Genomic DNA, 22,707 nt, shown 5'->3' with positions numbered 1-22,707 from the left:
TTGTGTGGAAATTCTTTGAAGGTTTTTGCTGTTGTGAGAAGTGACTATTCGCATAGTAGCTTGTTATATATTGTTTTCATATATAACTCATGTATGATCTTAACCTTTAAGGGTTATTCATTAAGTCTTACTTGCTTTTTCAGGAAATGAGTTACTTATATTTTTGGCAGACCAAAAGGAACCATACTTCAAGCCCAGAGTTAGGTTATCAATGAAGTAAGTATTCACTGATAAAGCAATGCCATAATTTTTGTTGGAAGTGCATCTTTGCCACTGTGGGAACATGACCAGAAGACCTGTTTCTGTTGTTTTTGCCTGTCCAGTTATGGAATTCAGCTGCTTTTCAAGTTTCTTGATTCATTGACCAATACCTTTTGTCTTGCTTTGTTTAGATTTCTGAGTCATAAGAGAGAATTTGTGGAAAGGAGTTTCATCATTCATGTAATTAACTAGTGGCCATGCAGCTGACTTTAGTTTGAAAACTTTATTTATTAGTAAAGCCACCTGATACCTGTATCATAGGATAAATCTTCCTATAAGGTTGTACTCGTCTCAGTTCTGAGATGTATTTTTCAGGGAAATTTTTGTAGTTTCTCTAGTTACTGCTGGAGTACAGCCAATAACAGAAATAGATATGGAAATGGCATTCTAACATTCCTAAGTAGAGAGTGGTACCTTTCTAAAGTTTAAATGTTTAAAGGAGATTTTAAAATTAATTGAATAAATATAGTTAAAATCTAAAAGATTTTAAATTTATGTAAAAAGCTGTGTGCGCATACACGTGGTAGGTATAGTTTAACCATTACAGGGTATGCTGTTGCATAAATGCTGTTTTATGTCAACTGATAATGATTGGGAAGAGAAGACAAGCCTCTGAAAACACAAACCCTTTCATTTTTCACTCACATGTTTGTGTGATTATTTGCAATGTTTTAATTTTAGACCTCCAAGCATGATAATAACCAGTGTGGTTCCTGGAGATTATGATGGTGATTCACAAATGGATGTCCTCCTGACTACCCGAACTCAAAATCATGGCAAAGATGAACTTTCAGTGTTTATTTTCTGGGGGCACAACCAAACCTTAGGTAAGTTTTTGAGAATGCTTATAAAATAAGATTACTAGACTTTATTAAAAGGTATTTTCAAAAAGTTATAACTCATTTGACTGGGGTGATCCTTTATTTCTGTGTGTGTGTGTATGTGTGTGTGTATATATATATATAAAAAATCATATATAATCACCATATATATATTTATATTTATTTTTATAACCAAAAATGGTATAAAATAGTTATAGGTAAGGCAAGTAATAAATAGCCTTAGATACCATTACTTGGCTTTTATTCAGATGTGAAACAAGCAGCCTAGGAAATGCATTGAATCAAGTTTTAAACACAATAGCTATGGTATTGGAAAAAATGTATGAAGGATTTGGGTAAAATTACACTCTTGCTTCTGAATAAAGGAATGAGAGGCACAAATTAATATATGAAGTATTTTTGGACTTAGAAAAAAAGCCTAAAAATGCAGAAAATGTTGGTACGTAGTGTTGATGTTAATGCAAAGTTATGTGGTGCTTGATTGGATGATGAAAGTGCAGCCAGTGAAATTGAGAGGAAGGCACTGATATACAAATGTGGCAGCTGGAAGGAAGACAAACTTGTATGTAAGAGATAAAGGAAGTTGGGATGATATGGCAAGGAATTGGCGCCACAAGTAAAAGTGAAGTCCAAGAGGAGATTATGTGATTGCAATTTAAAATTTTCATTTCCTTTTTAGGCTATCTCTAAGGTTTATTTTGAGCCCACAGTGTATATGGTTAGAAATATTTTTTTACAGTGACAGAAGTTTCATGTACAATATTACAGAAATATTCTTCATCCCAAGTAGTTCCTGCTTCTTGTAATATGTCTTTGTGACTGCAACCGTACATGGAAATACTTGTCATTAAGATCAGTTTGGAATGATTTATTTTAGTCTTAGGTATTGAAGATTGAAGAAGCTTCAGAGTTTGAACTGTGACTCACTTCTCCCATTAATAGCTTAAATTTGCACGGCACTGCAGGAAGTCATTTAATTGTTTATACTCAATGGTTGTTGATTTGCAATCTTCAAATTAATAGTTGTAAATTAATATAAGATTTATATTTAAGCTAAGTATGCAAATGTCATAAAATATTGGTAGTTTAATCAAATGAATGTTTTCTGTTTTCAGATTTTAACCATAAGAAAGTGTTAAATAAGACTTTTTATGATGAGCCTCTAATAATGGAGTAAGTATATTCTATCTCTTTAGAGAAAAATGTTTGTAACGATGACTGAGAGCATCTTGAATATAGTTTAACATTAAAATCTGAAATACTCTTTACTGTCTTTTATCATATTTTAAGAGGAGAAGGGTTTATGAGTAGAGATAACATTAATTGTTCTAAAAAAAAAAAAAGAAAGATGAGTTAAAGATGTTCATTTTTGATTCCTATAATTTATAAGGTTCCATTGAAATTGTTTTGTATTTTCAGCTTCAATGGTGACTTGATTCCTGACATCTTTGGGGTCACAAGCGATTCAAATAAACCACAGATATTCATAGGCGGGTAAGCTGAGGATTTATTTATTATCATGAATTTCAATAATTTATTGATAATTTACTGATTCTGTGTATAATTAACAATCTGATCGGAAGCTTTTACTGTCATGTGTTTCACGAGAAACCCAGAAGTTGATGTGACAGCTGCTTAGGGTTTATGTAGTCAGTACTTTGGATTCTTGTAAGAGAGTTTCTTACAAAGTCTTTGCATTTCTGCCTCTCTTTTTCTTGAAGTTGTTTTGAAGAGGTGCATTAGTTCTGGAGAAGTCAATCAGATGATTACTATGTTTCTATGACAACAGAGCTTTGGCTTCCTAGCTTACATCTCCATGGCCCTTAAGAAATTATAATTTCAGACCTTTTCATTTTGTCTTTTTCAATCATTCAGTATGGAGTGAGTTTTAAAAAAATCTATACTTTTTGTTATGAACCAGATTTTTTTTCCTTTATAGTTGATCCTTTTTTTTTTTTTTTTTTTAAGTCTGTTCTTTTAACCGAGAGCACTAATGGGAACTGATAGAAAACTAGTCCAGCTAGCATGGTTCAGCATCCTAGTGAGCTTTCTCAAAACTGTTAGAGTAAGAAGAGCTCTCACAAGGCTCTACATGCCATCTCTCTGATAACTTACTGGTAAAGCATTCTTTAAGATTTTAAACATTTTTCAGCATTAATGATACCGTCATTCTGCCCATATATTTGTAAATAAATACAGCTGTTTTCCAAAGAAATTGATGAAACATAGTTGTGTTTAAATCAAATAATGCCCAGAAACTACTGTATTAGGAAGGAATCTCTAACGTAATTGTGTAATGAAGGCATTAAAATCCTAGATGCCTTTGAACTACTCATTGAGCTGACAAACATGGGAAGTGTACATTTGTGTTTACTTATGACTAAACCCCTGATTACCAGAAACTAAACGTCAGGCATACTTGATGTGTTACTGCTTTTGTAGTTACGACCAGTAATTGGCATTGCATGATATTTTTGAACTATTGCTCTGATAATAAGACAGTTTTGGTTTATGGAAGCAATACTTTTGTGTTTCCCATGCATGTATTAGAATTTGAAATAAAAATACCATATACAGCTTTTGGTTGGATCCATAATGGCATTTCACAGTGTTTTTAAATTATGAAAAGTTGATAATTACTTACTAAGGCTTTCCAAATAGCTAGTAAATATATAACTGTTTTTTTAATAAGAAATTAATCTATCATAATAGGTTGTGATTTGAGTGAAGTTACTGAAAGACATATAGCAAAAGGTTTCCATATTCTCTGTTCTTGCTGTTGAGATTTGTAGAACATCATGATCATCTCTGAACTGTTACAGTAAATACTACATTTGTAACACTACTTTGCAACTGTAATAATTCGTTTAGTAATATAGGTAATTTAAAATAGTTTTTAAATTTTCAGGAAAATATGGTGAAGGCTTGCTAATTTTTATGTATTTCTAGGCAGAACCTCTAGCTGGATGCGGGAGCCTGAGTAAAACATGTGTCACCTGTCTGTGAATCACACAGTCTGTAGTCTGATGCAACAGGAGTTTTCTGTTGGTTTAAAGTCCATCAGCTGCTTTATACGGAATGTGATTATATCCCTTTTTTTTTTTTTTCCATCTTTAATCTTCAAGTAGATTTTTAAAAAGTAGCAGCAATAAACCTGCTTGGGCAGAGAGTTGAGGTCAATATTTGAACACTAACAGCTGAAGTCCTGGCACTAAATTCTGCTTCCTTGGTGGTATTACTGTTCTGTGAACAAAATGTTGCTTCAGGCAGTTGACAGAAACCAGCTGAAGGCTCTTTCATTTTTTCCTGTGTTTTTAATAAACGTGTATTTTCGTCATTAACACTCTTTAAGCATTGATGAGATGTGTTACTTTTTCTTTGTGTCTTGTAGGAACTTTTCATGGCATCCTGCTTTGGACATTCCTAGCAAAATGTATATACCGCACTCTCATGCATTTATAGATCTGAATAATGACTTTACTGCTGGTAAGCCATAAATCTTTTATACCTATCTGCTATATTAATGCTGCTCATGTGGGGTTTTGTTGGTGTGTGGTTTTTTTTGGTTTTGTTTTGTTTTGTTCTTTGTTTTTTTTTGTCTACAGTATCTCCAGTCTACTAAATACCTTCCTAACAATACTTGTGAAAAATTATATAAAGTAATGCATTATTTATAGTTGCCTTCTATATTTTAACCAATTTCAATATCATATTTTTTCAAAAATTGATTCTACATTACTATGTTCATTAAGTGACTTTACTACTTTGAATTTTAATCGATATCTACAGTTTGAATTGTTGTTTTTTTTTGAAAATAATTGCTATTGAGTAAACTATTAAAGTCTACTTTGCTGTAAATTTAATCAAAACTAATGCTTGTTCTGAATAATTTCATGTTCACCCTCGAAGCTGCATATCATATTTTTAATGATGTTACTGTAGTATTCAGGCTTTGCAGCTGAAGCTGCAGTGTTTTCTTTATCTTGAGTCTGAATATTGATTCATTCAAGAGGGTTTTTACAACAGTAGAATTTTATACCTAAAACAGTGGAATTTTATAAGTCGGTGTTTCACAAACACAAATGGAGGAAACATTTTCTTATGATAGATAAACTCTATTCTTTTCTTGATGTAACATGCAATGCAATTTAGCCTTGGTTATCGTAATGAATGTATTTATCACTTGTATGCAAAAGTATATGTAAATGTTATGCTAAACTTTGTTTCTCATACAGTAAATTCTGTAGTGCGGTGTCTTCTGCTAGATATATTACATTACAATATATATTAATTCATATGTGGTCCTTTTGGAAAGATTTTTCATTTGTAGTTGTATTGTGCGTTTTTTGATATGTTTTTTTCTTCTATTTAGTAGCATGGAATTGAGAGAGAAGACTGTAGGTTTATTTAATTCATTTGCTTTTAAATGTTAGAGATTAAATTGATTTTTCTAGTGCATAATCAAACCTTATTTTTTAGTTCTGGCAAATTGCTGCATGAAACTGTCAAATAGAAATTCAAACTGGAAAATTAAATACATGATTGCTTAGCATAATCAATGTCATGTAATAACCAATTCTTAAACACTTAGCTGCATAATCCTTTGAAATTTTGTTTTAATGGAATGGGGAGAGTAGATGTGCATTGTATGTAAATAATCAGAAATTGATCAAATAGTGGGCACCCTTTGGGGACTGCTGTTTAAATCTCTTTATGAGGGATATAAATCCACAGAATGTCCAATATGTTCCATTGGTATTGTATGGAAATTCCTCTATTAAAGTAATATTATAGAAACTCTTACCACAATCTGTATAAAGATTGTGTTTTTCATTTGTGTATAACAGCAAAAATGTAATTCCTCAGACTGAAGTCTGTTTATTTTAAATAGACTGGCATGCTAAGGAAAATTTTAAGGAAAGTAATCCATCCTTAGAAGGAAACTGAAAAAATTATCGCCATAAAATTGTTTTCTTTAAAATAACATACCGCTTTCAAGAGGGGAATTAGAGATTGACTTTTGCTGTCACTGTGAAATCAGGACCATATGTGAGCAATGGATATGATGCTGAAAAATAATACTTTATGTGTACATATCAGTGATATCTGATATTTCATGACTGATAGGTGTTAGTACAAGACTGCCCAATTGCCAAAATAAAACACCACCAATCCTCTGCACTTTTCTGCACAGTTATCAGCTATAGCAATTGCTCAACAAGTGCATAGCTGGGGCAGGGGAATGTGTTGGGCAAGAAAACTCATTTTCACTTGGCTTATTAAACTGATGCAACTCACCATGCAGCTTCAAGATTGCCAGGCCATTGTAAGCACAGAGGAAAAGTAGACTCTTCTTTCAGCAGCAGTAGTTTTAGCCTGCCTTTAACCAAGCATGAAATTGCAATTTGAGTTTCATTGTTCTTCTTCCAACAAATGTCTGTTTAATTTTCTCACAGTCTCATGTAATTTGTGTTAGTCTGTGCACAGTTTGGCAAGTGACTCATAGAAGTAGTCAGCAGATATTTAAAAAAAAAAAAGTAATTATGTAAAAAGGGTAATATTGTGATTTTGCCAAACAGAACCAAAATAAGGTGCTGATATTGCTGTTATATGCACACCACCAGCACAATGTCTCTGCGCAGTCTGGATAGGCTTTGAAAAATATGGCTAGATATTGTTCCTGTGTTTGTTTTTAATCTGTATTTCTCCTTAGCATTACTGAAGCTGTAAGGCAGCAGTGCCCCAGCTAAGGGAGGGGCGTAGTTTTCTTTTTTATTTCTTTGCACTGTAAGTGGAAGTCTGTAATTTACTGGATAGCTCAGGCAGGGTTAGTGAAAATGAGAGGATTCTTGTGACTTGATATTAATCTGTGCTACAAATCTTGAGGGAGAGCAGAACCTCACGGAGGACTGGTCCTGGTCTGGATCAAAATTGTATCAGGTGGAAAGGAAGTATTGATGAGAAAGCAGGAGAATACTGTGCATACTAAAATGCTGTTGACTTAATAGCATACTTGATTTTACTGTGGGTTTTTTGTTTGTTTTGATGCTATGGAAAAAGTCAGTTTGTGCTCATGGGCAGTGCTACTATTCATGAATATTAAGATATAGTTGTACCTAAATTGGATACACTTGTGGTGGTGTTGTTTTGGTTTTGTTGTTTTTTCTCCAGATTAAAACAACAAACACATCTTTTACTTTATTGTTAAGACTATTTTCTAGTATTCTGAGATGCTTTGAGGCTCTCTTCTGTTCTGTAACAGGTGCAGACAATTCAGTGATTTTTAGCTAGACTATTTTTGGCAACTGTATCGTTATAAACAGCTTAGGAGATTTAAAGTATGCTTGACATAAAAAAGAAAAAAAAATCCTCTCTGGGCTCAGAATCTTTTTGCTAGACTAACCCATTTTCAACCTGCCAAGAAATTAAGCCCTCAAAACAGTGCTTTTTATTGGCACGCTTCTCTTGCTCTGGGTGAAATGAAGTTGAATTGTTATGATTTCATTATATGAGAATATGTTCATGAAGATATTTTTAATCCCAACAATACTTCATGAAAGGCTAACTGTGTAAGGGCTTTATAAATCCAAAAATCCACTAACCAGAACAAAGATGATACTAATCTTTCTTGGAGAGATTTAAACTAGGTTGTTTCGGTTAGTAATGCTGCTGCTGTTTTTAAATAGAATGTCATCATGTAGAAATTGCAGCTGCGTATAATTTTTAATTCAGTAAGCAATTCTGAGTTAGGAACTCTTCGTAATTCATATAAAAAATTGCAAAAGTATGCAGTTGTTATTGAAGGGTGTCTGCGTGCTTTGTGAATGAGAAAAAAAGTAAATAGAAAATTCAAGAATCTAGTGTACAGGCATTACGTGGGCATTATCCCGAGCACAGGGACTCCACTGCCTCTCTGGGCAACCTGTTCTAGTAACCAGTCACTCCGATTGATAAAGCTTATTCTTAAATTTAAGTGGAAATTATTATGTATCAGTTTGTGCCTATTGCCTCTCAGCCTGTCACTGGCACCACTGAGAAGAGTTTAAGTTTGTCTTCTCTTTTCCTTCTCATCAGATACTTAAAAACATTGATGAGCCTCCTTCCCAGCCCTTCTCAAGGTTAAGCAATCCCAGCACCCATAGCCTTTCCTTCATTGTTAGATGTTCTAATCATTTTGCTCTTTCACTTAAATGTTCTTAAATTTAAGTCATTTACCTAATCACTAAGTAAAGCTTCCTAGAAAACAGTCAGTATTGGTTTAAAATGTATCAGTGAATTTTTAGTGTTACACACCTGACCTTTGTTAAGCAATACAGTAGTATTACAGTAGCATTAATCTATCTCATAGTCATGTTTTCAAATGTCTGGACTTAAGAAAGCCATACACTTTGATACAGTGGGGTGTCCTGTTAAATTGACATGCAAGGGTTTTGCATATAAAGGCATCACTGAACTTCAGATAGAAGTAGTTCTATTGTCTTTTGTTGGGTATATTTGGATGTGCGTTTAAATGTTGTAGTTAAATTTTTCTTCAGCAGTTTGTTAAGGATTTTGCCTGTTTCTTTTGTTTTCATGAAAAGTAGAATATCAATACCTTTAAAAAGTAAATTTAACTGTATATTTAAATATGAATCTTAATGACTTCTTAATACTAAAAAGTACAACATCTGCAAATGAACTTTTGTGGTTATTCCTCTGGATCAATTTGATATGCCATTTGATATCTTCCTGACTTGAGCAATCATTTCGGCAAGAAATGTGTAATTGCTGCTTTTTATATATCTAAAGGTATGAGATAGGGGCCATAGTTAAAGATGTTAGATATAGTCATATGTTTTTATTCACACCTGAATAATGCAGTATTATTCAGGTATCTACTAATTAAGGATGAGCGTGATTAACAGCTAGGTTAAAGAAACAATCTTAAAGCTAGTAATAATCTCCCTGAATGCCCTTGACTTCAAGTATATGTTATAGAGCATGACAGCCCAGGTAAGCATCTCCAAAGCACATTCCTCAAGTGAGAAGCCACTCTCAAAAAGTCCAAAGGATTTACATTATGTAACTTAGAAGTAGCACTTCACCGAGGTTTAACTCTTTTGACTGATAGTGAAGGAGGTAAAAAGTAGCTTCATTGCTTCAGTCCAATCAGTGCTCATGGCCCTGCAAGTATTTAAATGCATTCATATACATGAGACAAACTGCCTGGACTGTGAATCATACTGTATTGTGAATTATACTGTATCAGTCTTCATATATCTTTGAATGCATTAAAGTATTCCATGCCTTATTCAGTTATGCAATTCCCAAGTTTGGAAGTATTGCTTTTGTAACCTGTCTGTCAGTTAAACCCTGGCATAGAACGAGGGTAGTTTCAAATATTTCTGGAGCTGTTCACATACAGTGAAAGAAAATTCATAAATCTGATTTTGGGAAAACTAAAGAGGAAAAATCATTAGCCAGTAACAGCTTGCTATAAACTAATTGCTAATCTCTTCACTGTTTTCTGATGGTTAATTCTCTGATGTTGTTTTGCTTTGGGAATCTAGAAACCTAATGTCCCAGAACGTTTACAATGTGTTTTCTTTTTGAGTCCTGTGTCTCAGTTTATACCCATAAATGTAGATTGTTTTCTTCCTGAAAGCTAATCATTCAGCTCCCAGGTGATTTTTGAGTTGTAATCCATTAAATTTTAATTCTGAAGACACTGTTATGCTTAATGTCAAATTTTTATCTAATTAGATTATATTATTGGTATTGGCTCTTGGTGGAAGCTGCTAGCCTCTTTCTACATATGTATTATCCTCAGAGCTTATTTTACCTAATAGATTCACTTTTAAATTCTCTTTTTAAAGTAGCTAGATGCTGTATCTATCAAAATGTAACTAAAACTTTGTGTTAAAACAACCATAACTATTATGATTATAAGCTACAAAAGGCCAAATAATTTGTTTATTTATCATGAGTGGCACTTTAAATACACACACACACACACACACACACACACAGAGACGCATAAACTCTCTTCATTCTAGACTAAAATTGCTTTTACTCTTTTGACCTTATTCTTCTTTTCCAAGAAAAGTATTCAGTAATGCTAGGTCACTGTTTCATTGCTTGAATAGAGAGGAAAGCAGCGTTTGTTTTGCTATTTGCAAATCTGTTATCTCTCAGTACAGATTCTGTGTAAAGTGTTATCCTTTTATTTTAATTTGCATTCATCCACTTGGTTTTGAACACTGCACAAGAGCAGAATAACTCCCTGCTCTTTCACAAGATGAAGCCAGTATTGGTTAAATTAACTACATCTCTTCCTTAGGCTGCTGAGACAGCTCTGTTTTTGCCATTATCACTTTTCTTGCTCGTAACTTTCCTCCTTAGGACAGATAAGGAATGAATAGGGCTCTCTAGAGAAAAGAAACACCAGTTTTATCTCAAAGTTTTGCCTAAGCTTTCGGAAGGCAGACCCAGTGCGATCTTCTAGAAAGTCCTCAGCGTTGGGCTTAACCTGACTTGCTTTATACTTGTAGGCCAAACAGACATGAACATGACTGAGGTCTGACAGATGTTTTCCAAGAGATAAGGGAATATGCATGCTGTACTATTTGCATAAGTATGAGTGTTTCTGAGTAATTCCAGAGTAAATTCTAATTGGAATGATTGAAGTAGGCTAATGGAAGAGCTGAAAAGAGAAAAACACTCTTTCATGGCAGTGACTTCTATCTGTGAGGATAAAGCTTTAGCACTGGGAAACATGTTTATTTAAAAATTAGTTTTGACTCATACCTCACTGCTGAGATCAATCTTTTTTCAAGATTGCAGATTTTCTTACTGTTTAAGTGTGCCAAAGTGATTTACTTTTGGTGAGAGTTATTTCTGATATTGCAGTGAATACATCAATTTTGATACCAAATGCAAAGTGGTGAAAAAAGCAATATGTCTTAAGGTTTAAATAAGAAAAAAAAAATCCAAGTCTTGAGAAGAGGTCAGGATGGTTGTAATTACTGTCAGTTGGGTACAGTAGTGGATTTCAGTGCTGACTACTGCTGTTATCAGGTAACTATATTTTTGATTCTTCTTTTTTTCTCCACAGGATCAATGAAATACTTAAGAAATGGAAAGGCAGTGCTTGTTGTCTTTTAACACTGTCTGCTGCATATCAACCCACTCTATTTCTTCTTTATATTTTTTCAGGGAATATGTATCATTACAGCCAAGCCACTGGAGTGCATACTGGTGGAATTAACTTATAACCATTTTAATCTAACCCCCCAAATACGCACTTCTAAAATTCCATGTCATTTAATGACATTTCAATGTGTCATTGTCCCTCTAAAGAATAAAGACTAGATACTTTCTAACTGGGACTATAAAAGCCAGTAAGTGCTAATTGTGGGAAAAGGCAGAACTGATGGGAATTGGGCCGAGCCGTTAAGCTGGTGGGCAGTGCAGCGGGAGCCAGGCTGCCGAGCGCTGTGAGGCTGATGGCAGATGATTGTCTTGCTCCTCTCTCTGAACACCAGTTACACAAGGCGGTATTAATTAGAGATGCTGCTATGCCCACAGAGGGTCTCTGTTTTCCAAGATGCTGCAGGAAGGAGCTAGGCCAAAAATTGTCTTTCCTGAGTGAAGAGGGTAAAGAAGATGTCTTTGGTTTTGCCTTGCAGAAAAAGCAGCTCTTTATAGCAGAGATGGCTTTTACCTCAGTCTTATCCTTCTCAGACTCGGGTCCTGATTTACAAATGCCATCTCCTTCTGAAGCAAATCTATCAGGGTTTTGTCAGCAGTCTGGCAAAAAGGGCTACTTAGTCCACCATCTAAAATCATGTAAGTAAAATCATGTAAGTAAGGGAAGCAAAACCTTGCTTATTTCTGTAGTTGAAGTAAACATTTGTGCATCTCATTTCTCTGGAGTTAAAAAGATCCAGGAGTAAGGTTGGATACTAGACAGCACCTCTTCATCCTGGAAGGCCAGACCTGTGCATGGCAGGGAAATGCTGGAAAAGTACTATGATGATTCACTGATAAAGAGAAAAATAATTTTGTAGGAAGAAGCAGATTCAGTATAGAAGGTATTGAAGGAAATCAGCAAGACTTCAAAGGGACCCAGCCAGTCAGTGAAATAATAGATTTAGAAATGGCAATAGAGCAAGGCATTTTGGGGTCGTAGCTAGTTTCTTCAGACATACAGTATATTAGCTTAAAGGCAGTATGACTTCTGTATCAACACATGCCTGTGCAAGTGTGCACATGCAGCCTCTATTTTACCTCTTTAAGGCTGAGAAATTCCTTCCCTAGCATGGCATGCCTAACGATGCAGGCTATTTGAAGGCCTGCTGTTTAGGAATATTACTCTTCAATGTGTGCAGCTTGTCAAAAAGGTAGCTGAAAGAAAATACAATAATATCAGAGCAGATTGCTGTTCCATACTAAATTCTCAGTCTGGATATTGTTTTATTATTATTATTTCTTTACCTAATGTATTTTTGGTTATTACAACAGAAAGAATGTCTGCAGTAGATGATAGCTGTATGCATAACACTAAAGCTAGTCGATTTTCCAGAGTGATGAAAGAATCAAAGTACTTGCTAAATCATTTTGTATTTTGTTGATTTTCTGACTTTTTTTGCTAAGTAGGTTATTTATATATGAGAACTGGGTGGTAGGGGAGAAGAGATCAACCATAAATGAAATCTGCTTTAGCATCATTGAGATACCTGGCCTGTCTTGCTGTCTTTCCATTCTTACCTGCAAAGGAGACATCTCTGTGGTTCCCTGTTAGTTGAGTGAGAATTTGGAAATGGAAAAGTAATTAGGTTTGAGAAGTCTAATTTGGAAACTAGTATATTCATTTTGTAACAAAATAGTTGAGCCCATCTGCAAAGGTCCCTTCCAACACTAACTCTTCTGGAAAGGATAAGGTACCCAGTGAGAGATCTGGTAGCTGAAGAGTTGTATAATGATATTAAATACAAAACCTTAGGAATTTAGAAATTTAGAAGTATATTTAGGAAGAGAGCCTCATCCTGAATTGCTTATTACTGATACAGCTATGTTGCAGTTCAAACTACAGGTTGAGTTCTGCTCAAATTTTACTGTTGGAGGATACTGGCATGCTTTACAAAGATGCATCGTCTGTATCCTATTATCATTAAGGAAATATAGGTTGCTAAAATATTTTTATGGGAATCGATAGCTGTTATAAGCAAGAGGAAAACTGGTTCTGGGCCAAATAGCACTGGAGTGCCTAGGAAGCACTAAATATGAAAAAGGGTTCTGAAAGTACTCTTAATGCTGAGTGGTCATCTTCAGTTGCTTGAAAATACATTACTGGCTTTTTTTTTCCTGAAGATAAATAGAATTTGCGCTGTGAAACATGTTGTATTTTAAATGCTGAAAGAAGAATAGTCCCACCTGATTTGCATAATCAGAAACATAAATGTTCTGCATAAAACTAATTTACAGCTTTTCCATTTAAATGATACTTGTGAATTAATAAGTACATATCTTTTTCTATAGTCACTCAATAATGAACAGGAATTGAAATGTTCTAATATTGTTTATAGTTGTTTATAATCTGCTTTACTACATAGCTCTGATAAACATTAATTTTTGAAAGATTCATTTGAAAAGCTTTAGTACTGCCTCTCATGGAAAAGTGATTCACAATCTCTTTTAATATAAACACATTTCCTAAAAATTTGGAAAACAAATTAGCTTGTTCGGAATGTCCTTTCATTTTGCTTAAATGTTTCAGAAGATGACATTATTGGATGGAATGATTCTCAGACTTACTATTTTGTGTGAACAGTACCAAAAATTCATGACAAGTTAATTGCAAATTCATTGGTATTGGTACTTGTCCTTATATCTATACTGTAAAAACTGAACTATTTTAGCTAGCCATGTTCTTTGTACAATCTGAATGCCAACTGTTTTGTAACATTCATTACTGGCCCCCAAAATCCCCACTCACTGATTGCCGGACAAATCTGAGTAACAAATAATGAAAGGCTCCTATACCTGAGTGCAAAAATTATTAACGCAAGTACAAAATCTATTAATAGAAGCAAAACCAGAAAGAAATACATAGTAAGGAAATAAAATTGACTGCAACTATAATGCTGTTGCATAAAATTAAATTGTACATATCAAAATTACCTGGAATGCCTGAAAGTGATTTTTTTCCCTTTTTCCCTAGTTCAGCATGTTATTTCCATGTGCTGATACATACAAGTAGACACATTTATACCTGCAAGTAACCTCTGACTAAATGATTATTAAATATGTGTCCTAATCTCCCACATAAATATTCGTATCTGATCTCTCATGTAAACAGGGATGCAAGGATTGTTTTATAGGTACAAATATGTGTTCTGTTCAGTTAGTGTCTTATAAGATGGAAGCTCACATTCCTATTCTTGCATTTTGATAGTGTTTTTTTAAGGCATTTTTATTTTTTATTTTTATTAGCTTAAAGTTCTGAGGTAAAATGCAAAGTCAAGCTGTAGCTTAAATGAATATTGTTTGTAACATAGTGGTCCTGAAGACAAGCAGAGATGCTGAAGTTTCTGATTCTGAAGTAAAGCCCTCTGACATTAAACAGAAAGGTCACATCAGTCATTAGCGAAATGAACACTCAGTCTATAAATAGTGCTGTTTTTTACAACACTCAAAAGTGAAGGAAAATTCAGGATATTCAGTAGCAAACATAAACACACAAATTTTGCTCTATTTTTTGTTGTTGTTGTTTCCTAGCAGTACTAATAAGAAAAAGGGCTGTTGGAAGTAGAGTTGGGAATACTTTCTTTCTCCTCTAGTAAGATGCTTGAAATTCTGCAGTTGGGCTGAGGTCTTGAGAGGTATCCATCTTCCACCAGCTAGAGCCCCTCCTAACCTTCAGTTATACTTGCTTAGCAGTTTTCACAAACTGAAGCGGAGGTGGAGCTGAGTACTTGATAATCATTTTTTTTTCCTCCTAAATAATCTAACACTTGTTTGTTTCCTTTGGAAACAGGATTTGAAACATATGCTCTGAAGACAGGAAGATATTTTTGAACAGGCTTTTGCCATTGTAATATGTAGCCCATTGAAGTTTGGTCAATTTGAAACATGTTTTAGAAATAATACAGGAGTGTGTGTTTGTTTTCCTTAATTGATAAAATATCTATCTGTATAGATCATATCACAGCCTGGGATTAACACAGTCTTCCCATTCATTGCAGCCCTAGAGTAGCCAGCGTTTGGACCCTTAACACAGGGAGCAAACGTGTAGGTGGTGTACAGGAAGGAGGAGGAATATGTCAGTAGGTGGTAAAGAATCTGAGCTGAAAGTAGGGAATCAAGAAGGAGCGGGTGAGAAACAAACACGGGGTGGTGAACTGCTGCAAACTGAGGGTGTTAACAGATGGATTAGAAGTCACTAGAGATGGATCTAGGAGTGTGTGGGATAAGAGTAGCATAGTTGCATAAGCCTGAGATGAGAGAGCCTGGGATTGGGTGCAGAATATTGTGGGATGAGGATGGGGGATGGATCCGCTATTGGGAGCGGGGTTCTGTAGCAAAGAAATGTCCCAACTGTCAAGGATCCTACTCATCTTTTTTTAACCTGTTGTCACAAGTTGAGAGCATAAGAATTGCCCTACAGGTTTAGCCTAGTGATCCTCACAGCAACACCCTCTCCCTGGCAGCAGCAGTAGGAATAGACTGTTTAGAAAGTGGCCAGGCTAATTCTATCCCACTGCAGTCCATTTCCATGGCGTTTCTCCAGAATCTATTAACTGTTCTAATGAGGTTGTTAGAAGATGCTTCCTTTCCCATTACTTTTAACATCCATTTGTGTAGCTGTTGTCCAGTCAAAGTTTCCATAATAATGTTTGTGTATGGTGTAGGTACTGAAGTTCCTTGAGCTCAGAGCTATTTAAGCATATAAATACCGGTTGTAAGTATATGTAAGTATATATCCATGAGCATCTGAGCAGAGCACATTATCCAGCACTCAGTACTCTATCTTTGCTTTTTAAACTTGCAGACCTGTGTGCAGACGGTTTCTGTTTACTGCAGCTGAAATTGCTACCAGAACTGCCTGCCAAAGGCAACATGGCAGCATATCCTTAGAGAACTAACTTTTCAAGTTCTATTATATGAAGTATTTTTATGCTGCTTTTCCCATAAATAAATGTTTTATTTTGTCTGCTTTGAATCCTCTTACTCTTTTTCAGAAAGGAAATTTACTTCTAAATATTAAGCATTTAGTTTCTTGATTCACACACTAACAAAATATGTATGAGAATTTGAGATGTGTGCTATGTAAGAAGGCTTAAGGATTAAAAAAAGGAGGACAATTGGCATTATAATAGCGGTTGAAACGTTTGAACTCATGGTGTGCCCAGGGGATTTGTTGTTGTGTGTGTATCAGTGTGTCGGATGGGAAAACATGGCTCATGGTAGTAGCTTCAGAGCAGCGTGGCACTAGTTTATCGATGGTGTTTCTGCTGTGCCAGCTGCTGTCTTGCCCTGCATAGGAGCGTTGCACTGTGCTGGTAACATGCAGTGGCTGGGAACTGTTGTGGGCATGTCTGTGCTCTTGGTTGAACATTGGTTGAACATGATGTATATGCCTCAAGTTAGGGAAAAGGAGAGACGGTGAAGTATTTGAAGGGTTAAAGTGAAAGATGGGCTGTTGTGTGTTATGTTGTTTTTGTTTTGAGGGGGTACTTCTTGGTGAAATAAAGGTATGTGGCTGAATTTAGTCAGCTTTGAGTTACTGTAGAGGACATTATTCAGCACAGCTCTCTTGCAAACCAAAGAAGCATACTTTAGGTTGCATCCTCCAAAAGCATAGCTGTCTCATAGTTTCAAAATGTGAAACAAATGTGTTCGCATTTAAATGCCAGGCTTGTACAGTGGAGGAACAAAGACTTTACATCTGTAAGCACCTCCTTTTTTTTTTCTTTTTTTCTTAACATAGTAAACATGTTAGACATCTAAAATTATTGCCTTTGCATTAGCTCTTTGTAGTCTGACTTGCATTTAGTGTCTTGATGTATTCCTCCCACACGGTGGATAGCTAAATGTATTTGTTATTTTTATTATTAAGCTGGGTGACATCGCAGCCCCTGTGGCTCTCTCCTCCTGTTCCCTCCTCCTCACACTCCCTGCCTCACCCAATGTTTAATGTTTATTTTAAAGCTACTTTTGATTCAGACTCTACTGTCTGGGGTTCTATATGCCTGTCATTCCTTGCCTTCTTGGTATTGCAATTGCCCATGCAGTTGTATTTCCGCATTTTTTTATATGGTTGTTATGGTATCAGTTTAAGTTGGGACAAAACAATTGATGTAGTCTGCATTACACTGAGAAAGTAAAAAATATATATATTTTTTAATATGTAAGAAAAACGTCAAACTTTCCTTTGGTCCCATGCTTTCACAAATCGTATGTATTAGTGTAACAGTGTACTTGTTTGTGCTTTGTTAAAGTAATTTACTGATATTGGAGTGAGCTGGAAATGGCTGTGTTTCAAGATTAGGGCTAAGTATCCTGTGCAGTTTCCATCGCTGTTGCTGTTCCCCAGTCACAGTGAGCAGCTGGCTCCCGTTGTTCTGCTTAGCTAGAGCTACAATCTGGAATATTTGTAGTCAGAACGTGGCCATTATGTTCTCTGAAGAGCTGTGATCTGAGACATTTGCTCTGTAAAGCTCAAAATAAAACTTAAAAAAAAAACCCTATATTGCTACTTATGGATACTTTAATTTTTAGTATTGTTAATGTGGCTTCCAATAAGTTAAGGACTTTCTTTTCTCTCTCTTCTAAATGATCTACTGTAAGGATATTATATGCAATGCCACATTTTTTTCTATCAAAGGATTTTTTTTTCTTAACACACAAGTTACGGCATTTGCCATTATGAAAGGTTTTAAAATTAAGCATGATCGTTAAATGGAATTCCATTACAAGCTAAATCTCTATAAGGGATAATGCTGTTCTGTGAACATAGTTCACTTGTATCTGTATTTTCTATTTGGACTTTTCTACCTAGAAGCAGAACTTCATTTACTTTGGTGCATTTATGTAATGCCATCTGGTTAGGGCTGCGTTTCCCATGGCTATTTCTGAGGTGGGATGGTCACCGTGTCTCAGCGTTGTGTTACCAGGCAATGCCAGGTCAGTGCTCCCCAAGATCACACTCCGGGCAGGGACATGGCGTGAGCAGTTAAAGGTAGGAGGTCATGACTACACAGCGGGAAATGGAGTCAGGGAAGTGAGCGAAACACAGCCCTAGTGCCAACCCAAATGTCTGCTAAAGGTTAGGAAAGGTCAGGCAACTTATTTTATTTACCAATCAGGTATTAGTCGTTTGCTCTGAAGTTGTTTCTAATGCCTAAAGCTACTGTTGTGACATGATCTATATACCCAGCCCACAGGAATTGCAAATTCCAGTACTGATTACAACACAAGTGTGCTACAACCTACTTGAGATTATTATTTGAACATGAAAATTCACTTTCTAATAAAAAATCTTAAGTCCTAGTTGTACCTATAATAATCAAAATAGTGTCAATTATGCAGATTTTGACGATTGTATACTGTATGGTGTCTTAGTATACAATTCAGGTTTCAGGGAAATAAAATTAACTAGCGTATTTTTCAGGGTTAGGAGTGGGTGGGAGGAATCTATAAGCAGAACTTTATTTTTTGATGGAAGACAATAGGCCCTAGTGTGTCACTGGAAATTCCCTGAACAGCATCCCACCTGCTTATTCAGCAGCTCACCTCAGGGGAAGGCATTAATATTTAGTTTTTATAAAGTCGTTTTTTCTGCCTGCAGAATAAACATCATGTTCTAATTCAAATAGTGATGCTATAAACTGGGGGAGGAAGACATTGAAAAAAAGCAGATGAGTACTTAAAGCTAAAGGATATTTTTCTAACAGTTTTTTCAATGCACTAAACTTTTTTTTTAATTCGCTTCACTGTTTTCCTCACCTCTTCCTTTTCTGCTTTTCCTAATAAAACCTCTGAGGCCCTCTTTGGACTGTTCCACCATTAAGAGAATTTTGTTGCTGTTAGCTGTTTTCAGTTTTAGTTTTAACTTGTTAAAAATGTAATGGCATGTAAGTTTTAGGTGTGAGACCTAACATCACCTAAATAAGTGTTGCCAGTGTGCATACATAACATTTCAACACTAGAACATGTGAGACTAACATATAAAACCAATACAAAAGCAGAAGGTGAGTGCAGAAGATAGGTATGTTTATAAGAAAGATTACAAGGGATGAAAGTAGGTTTTTTTTTTTTTTTTTTTTTTTGATCTTACTTGTTTAATACATATGCATTCAAAACACAACTGGAATATAAATTTAAGTTATGAGTTATATATATGTATTTTACATAAGAATGCTATAGTATCTTTGTGGAGTGATATAAATATTTACATGTAGTCTAATGTAAAATATTTTATTTCTCTTCTGTTTATCTTTGCAGATTTGTTCCTTACTACACTACCAGATTCACAAAACATACAGTTTGAGACTTGGATAAATAAGGTAAGGAGAAAAAACAAAGTAACTATTCTGTTAACACATAATAACTTTAGAAAGAGACAAGGCTACCTGTCATTCCTGGGTTTAGGAATGAGTGGAAAAGATGGTAAGACACACTAACTGTAATATTACATTTGGTCTGCAGAATATCATTAGAGGAGATTATTACTCAGTGTATATTCCTCTGCAGATTTTTAGCTATCAAGTATACCATTCAACCAACATCCATAACGCATTAACCTGTAGAAATGGCTAAAATGAGTGAAGAATCTCATTGTCTATACCAGATAGTAATGTAAATTGATTTAAAGCTAAGTTGTGCATCCTTTATACCAAGTTTGCTATTCATAGATTCACAGGATGGTTGAGGTTGGAAGGGACCTCTAGAGATCATCTAATCCAACCCTCCTGCTCAAGCATGGACAGCTGGAGCATGTGGCACGGGGTCACATCCAGGTGGATTTGGAAGATCTCCAAATTACTCTTCACACTCATCCTATGCCCACTCAGTAGATATTCAGGGAATACAAGGCAAGGTCACTTAAGAGTTTGACTTTGTGTGCCTTCTACATATCAAAATACCACTTAAGACAAATATTACGAATACCTGAAAGAATTCAAACATATTTAAAACAGGAAAAATTAAACAGCAGTACTTGGGAGTGGGCCTACACTCTTTGCTTCCTTTCTGAAATAAACTGATGGAATTTCATAAACTAACAAAATGAGAGAGAGAAATCGAGGGGAAAAAACAACAACAACAACACTGAAAAGCAGTGGAAGGAGAGCAAGAGGCCTGAGGGTAGGCAGGGGGAGTATTGCTGAGAGTAGACCGGGAGTAAATGGAGATTAAAAAGGAAGGTTAGGAGTTATAAAATTATCAGCATTTCATAGATTATTGAAAGGAAGAGGTTACAGAGAAATGCCCATAATTTGCTTTACATTTTTTTCAGAACTTTTTCAAGATTTTTGTGAAATATTATTGAAAGAGTTGGAATTATCCTGAGTTATGTGATTGGAAGGAAAACATCGTCCTTGTTGGGGGCATTCCCTGCAGTATTTGAGAGCTGTTGCTGTCCCTACTTCGTAGCAAGTTCATTTCTTTCAGTGCCATCCAGATGTCTCTATCCAGAAGAACTGTAGTTAAGCCTAGCATGTACATATATTAAATTTTGCCTTTTTGTTTTAATAGATGATGATTAATGTTTTTTTTCTAATTAGCTGAGAAATAGATTTTTAAGGCCACATTTACCTGGAAACGTATCCATCATATCACAGTGAATCAGCATGCAACTAGGAATATAATCCTGCCTGTGTCAGCATGGCATTCTTCAGCCAGCTGCTGAGCTGGAAATGTTAAAAACAAAACAAAAAAGAAACCAAGCTTTTCTGTTTCTCAGCTGCCAGGTGGTCTTTAAATGTAAGAAGAGCTGATTCAAAAGAATAAAAAAAAAAAAAAAAGCAGTTGCTCTTTCTTTTTATGTAATTTATTTTCAATTTTCCTACAAAAGGGGGGGCTCTAAATTTATGCATTCTGAATATATTCCTACATAATACATTTAGTATACTTAGATTAATTCTCTATTTGGAAAGAATGAATCCTGTGCTTTGAAATATTCAGCCTAGGAAAATATCTCATACATTTTAGAATTCTCTGGAGTACACGTACCAATCTTAAGACCTGCATTGGCCTATTAGAAGCTATTAAATCTCTCTACATAGCTGTACTATGCTATCAAATGCTTCTAAAATACTTGCCTTTATGATATCCTTTTCTGATGGTCAGTGGAGCTAAGGGCCAAAGTTCTTTACTGCATGGAGATGATTTGCATGAATTAAGGTTATGACCTCAAGCCTGAGGCCAGATAATTCTGTTGAACCAAATACACCATTTTCTTCTTCATCTTTGGTAAATATCTTGCTGCATTAATACAATGTATTAATTCACTAATGAAAATAGTGATATTAGAGTAGACATAATGAGCATGAAAAAGAGGTGTTGCATCAAGAGGTATAATGTTGAAGCTCTGTGTTTTCCATTGATCTGCCTCCTTGATATTTGCATATTTGCATTACATATTTGGAAAAATATGTAATGAAGCATTCCAGGAAAATCTGTTCTTGTTATCTGTAGTTCAAAAGTCAAACTTTATCATTATGTCTATATTTGAGTTTTTCTCTTGTTTTTATCCTCTCGATAGGATGGGAACTTCTCTAGAGTGGGAAAAAGTAAGGAAAAACCTGAGGGTATGCAAGTTGTTGGACAGTCCGTTTTTGCTGATTTTGGTGAGTTTTATTTTCATAAATTACTTACAGCCTATGCTGCTATTAATTTGGTTAGCTATTCTAAATCAAAGAACAAAAGAATAAAAATATTTAGTTACAAAGCTGTTCTCCCTACTTCCTTCTCTCCTTTTTTTTTTAATTGATAACAATTAAATCTCCTTAAGTATAGGTCTTGAAATATCTGCAGATAATGTATTAATAAACTCAACTTTATTCAGCATTGACTGTTCTGTCAAATCCTGTATCACATATGTCTAATGTTTGAAAGCCATATTTGAAGACATTTACAGTTGTTTTGAGGCATAATACAATGTCTAACCTATTTTTGTCAGACATATAAATCCTTTTTTTTTCCAGTATCTTTTTTTTCCTAAACAGGCAAACCTGCATTTAGTGTGCAATGGTTCCTCTAAAACATTTTCTTTACATAAAACATTGAGTCAATGTTCATAAATTGTTTAGTTCCAATTAATAAGAATTTTGTTCCCATTAACAAATCTTCCCCCCATGTACTAAAATCAGAATTTTGCTACCCAAGTAGAAGTGCTACAAGGCTGATTCTGACCTTATTGAAAGGCAGATTCCTTTTTAACTGTCAGCCTGAACTTGCCTTTAAATACTGTCAAGTGGTACCTTGTTACATCATTTTGGTTTTAGCAACTGTGGCATTTATTGGAGTCGACTCCATATCAAAATCTGGTTCTATTCTTCTATACTGCCATTTAAGTATATTCTTAACCCTTGGAGGAAAGCTGTTAGCTGACCTTTAGCTA

General features: G+C 35.0%; 1 protein-coding gene across 1 annotated transcript in view; it reads left to right on the top strand.

Annotated features, from left to right (window-relative positions):
• The window catches only part of ITFG1 (integrin alpha FG-GAP repeat containing 1), a 71,095-nt gene that overhangs the window by 1,220 nt on the left and 47,168 nt on the right, over nucleotides 1-22,707 (top strand). Inside the window, exons 2-8 of the mRNA XM_026036480.1 lie at nucleotides 144-216; nucleotides 943-1,088; nucleotides 2,219-2,276; nucleotides 2,523-2,597; nucleotides 4,495-4,589; nucleotides 19,590-19,651; nucleotides 21,850-21,934. Of these exons, the coding sequence (XP_025892265.1) occupies nucleotides 212-216; nucleotides 943-1,088; nucleotides 2,219-2,276; nucleotides 2,523-2,597; nucleotides 4,495-4,589; nucleotides 19,590-19,651; nucleotides 21,850-21,934 (526 nt within the window). The 5' untranslated portion in view covers nucleotides 144-211. The remainder of the gene's footprint in view (nucleotides 1-143; nucleotides 217-942; nucleotides 1,089-2,218; nucleotides 2,277-2,522; nucleotides 2,598-4,494; nucleotides 4,590-19,589; nucleotides 19,652-21,849; nucleotides 21,935-22,707) is intronic.

The sequence above is a fragment of the Nothoprocta perdicaria genome, unplaced genomic scaffold (genome assembly GCF_003342845.1).
Source record: "Nothoprocta perdicaria isolate Ctin4 unplaced genomic scaffold, notPer1 scaffold_18, whole genome shotgun sequence".
NCBI classification, from domain to species: Eukaryota; Metazoa; Chordata; class Aves; order Tinamiformes; family Tinamidae; genus Nothoprocta; species Nothoprocta perdicaria.
This window is presented reverse-complemented; position numbering and strand designations above follow the sequence as displayed.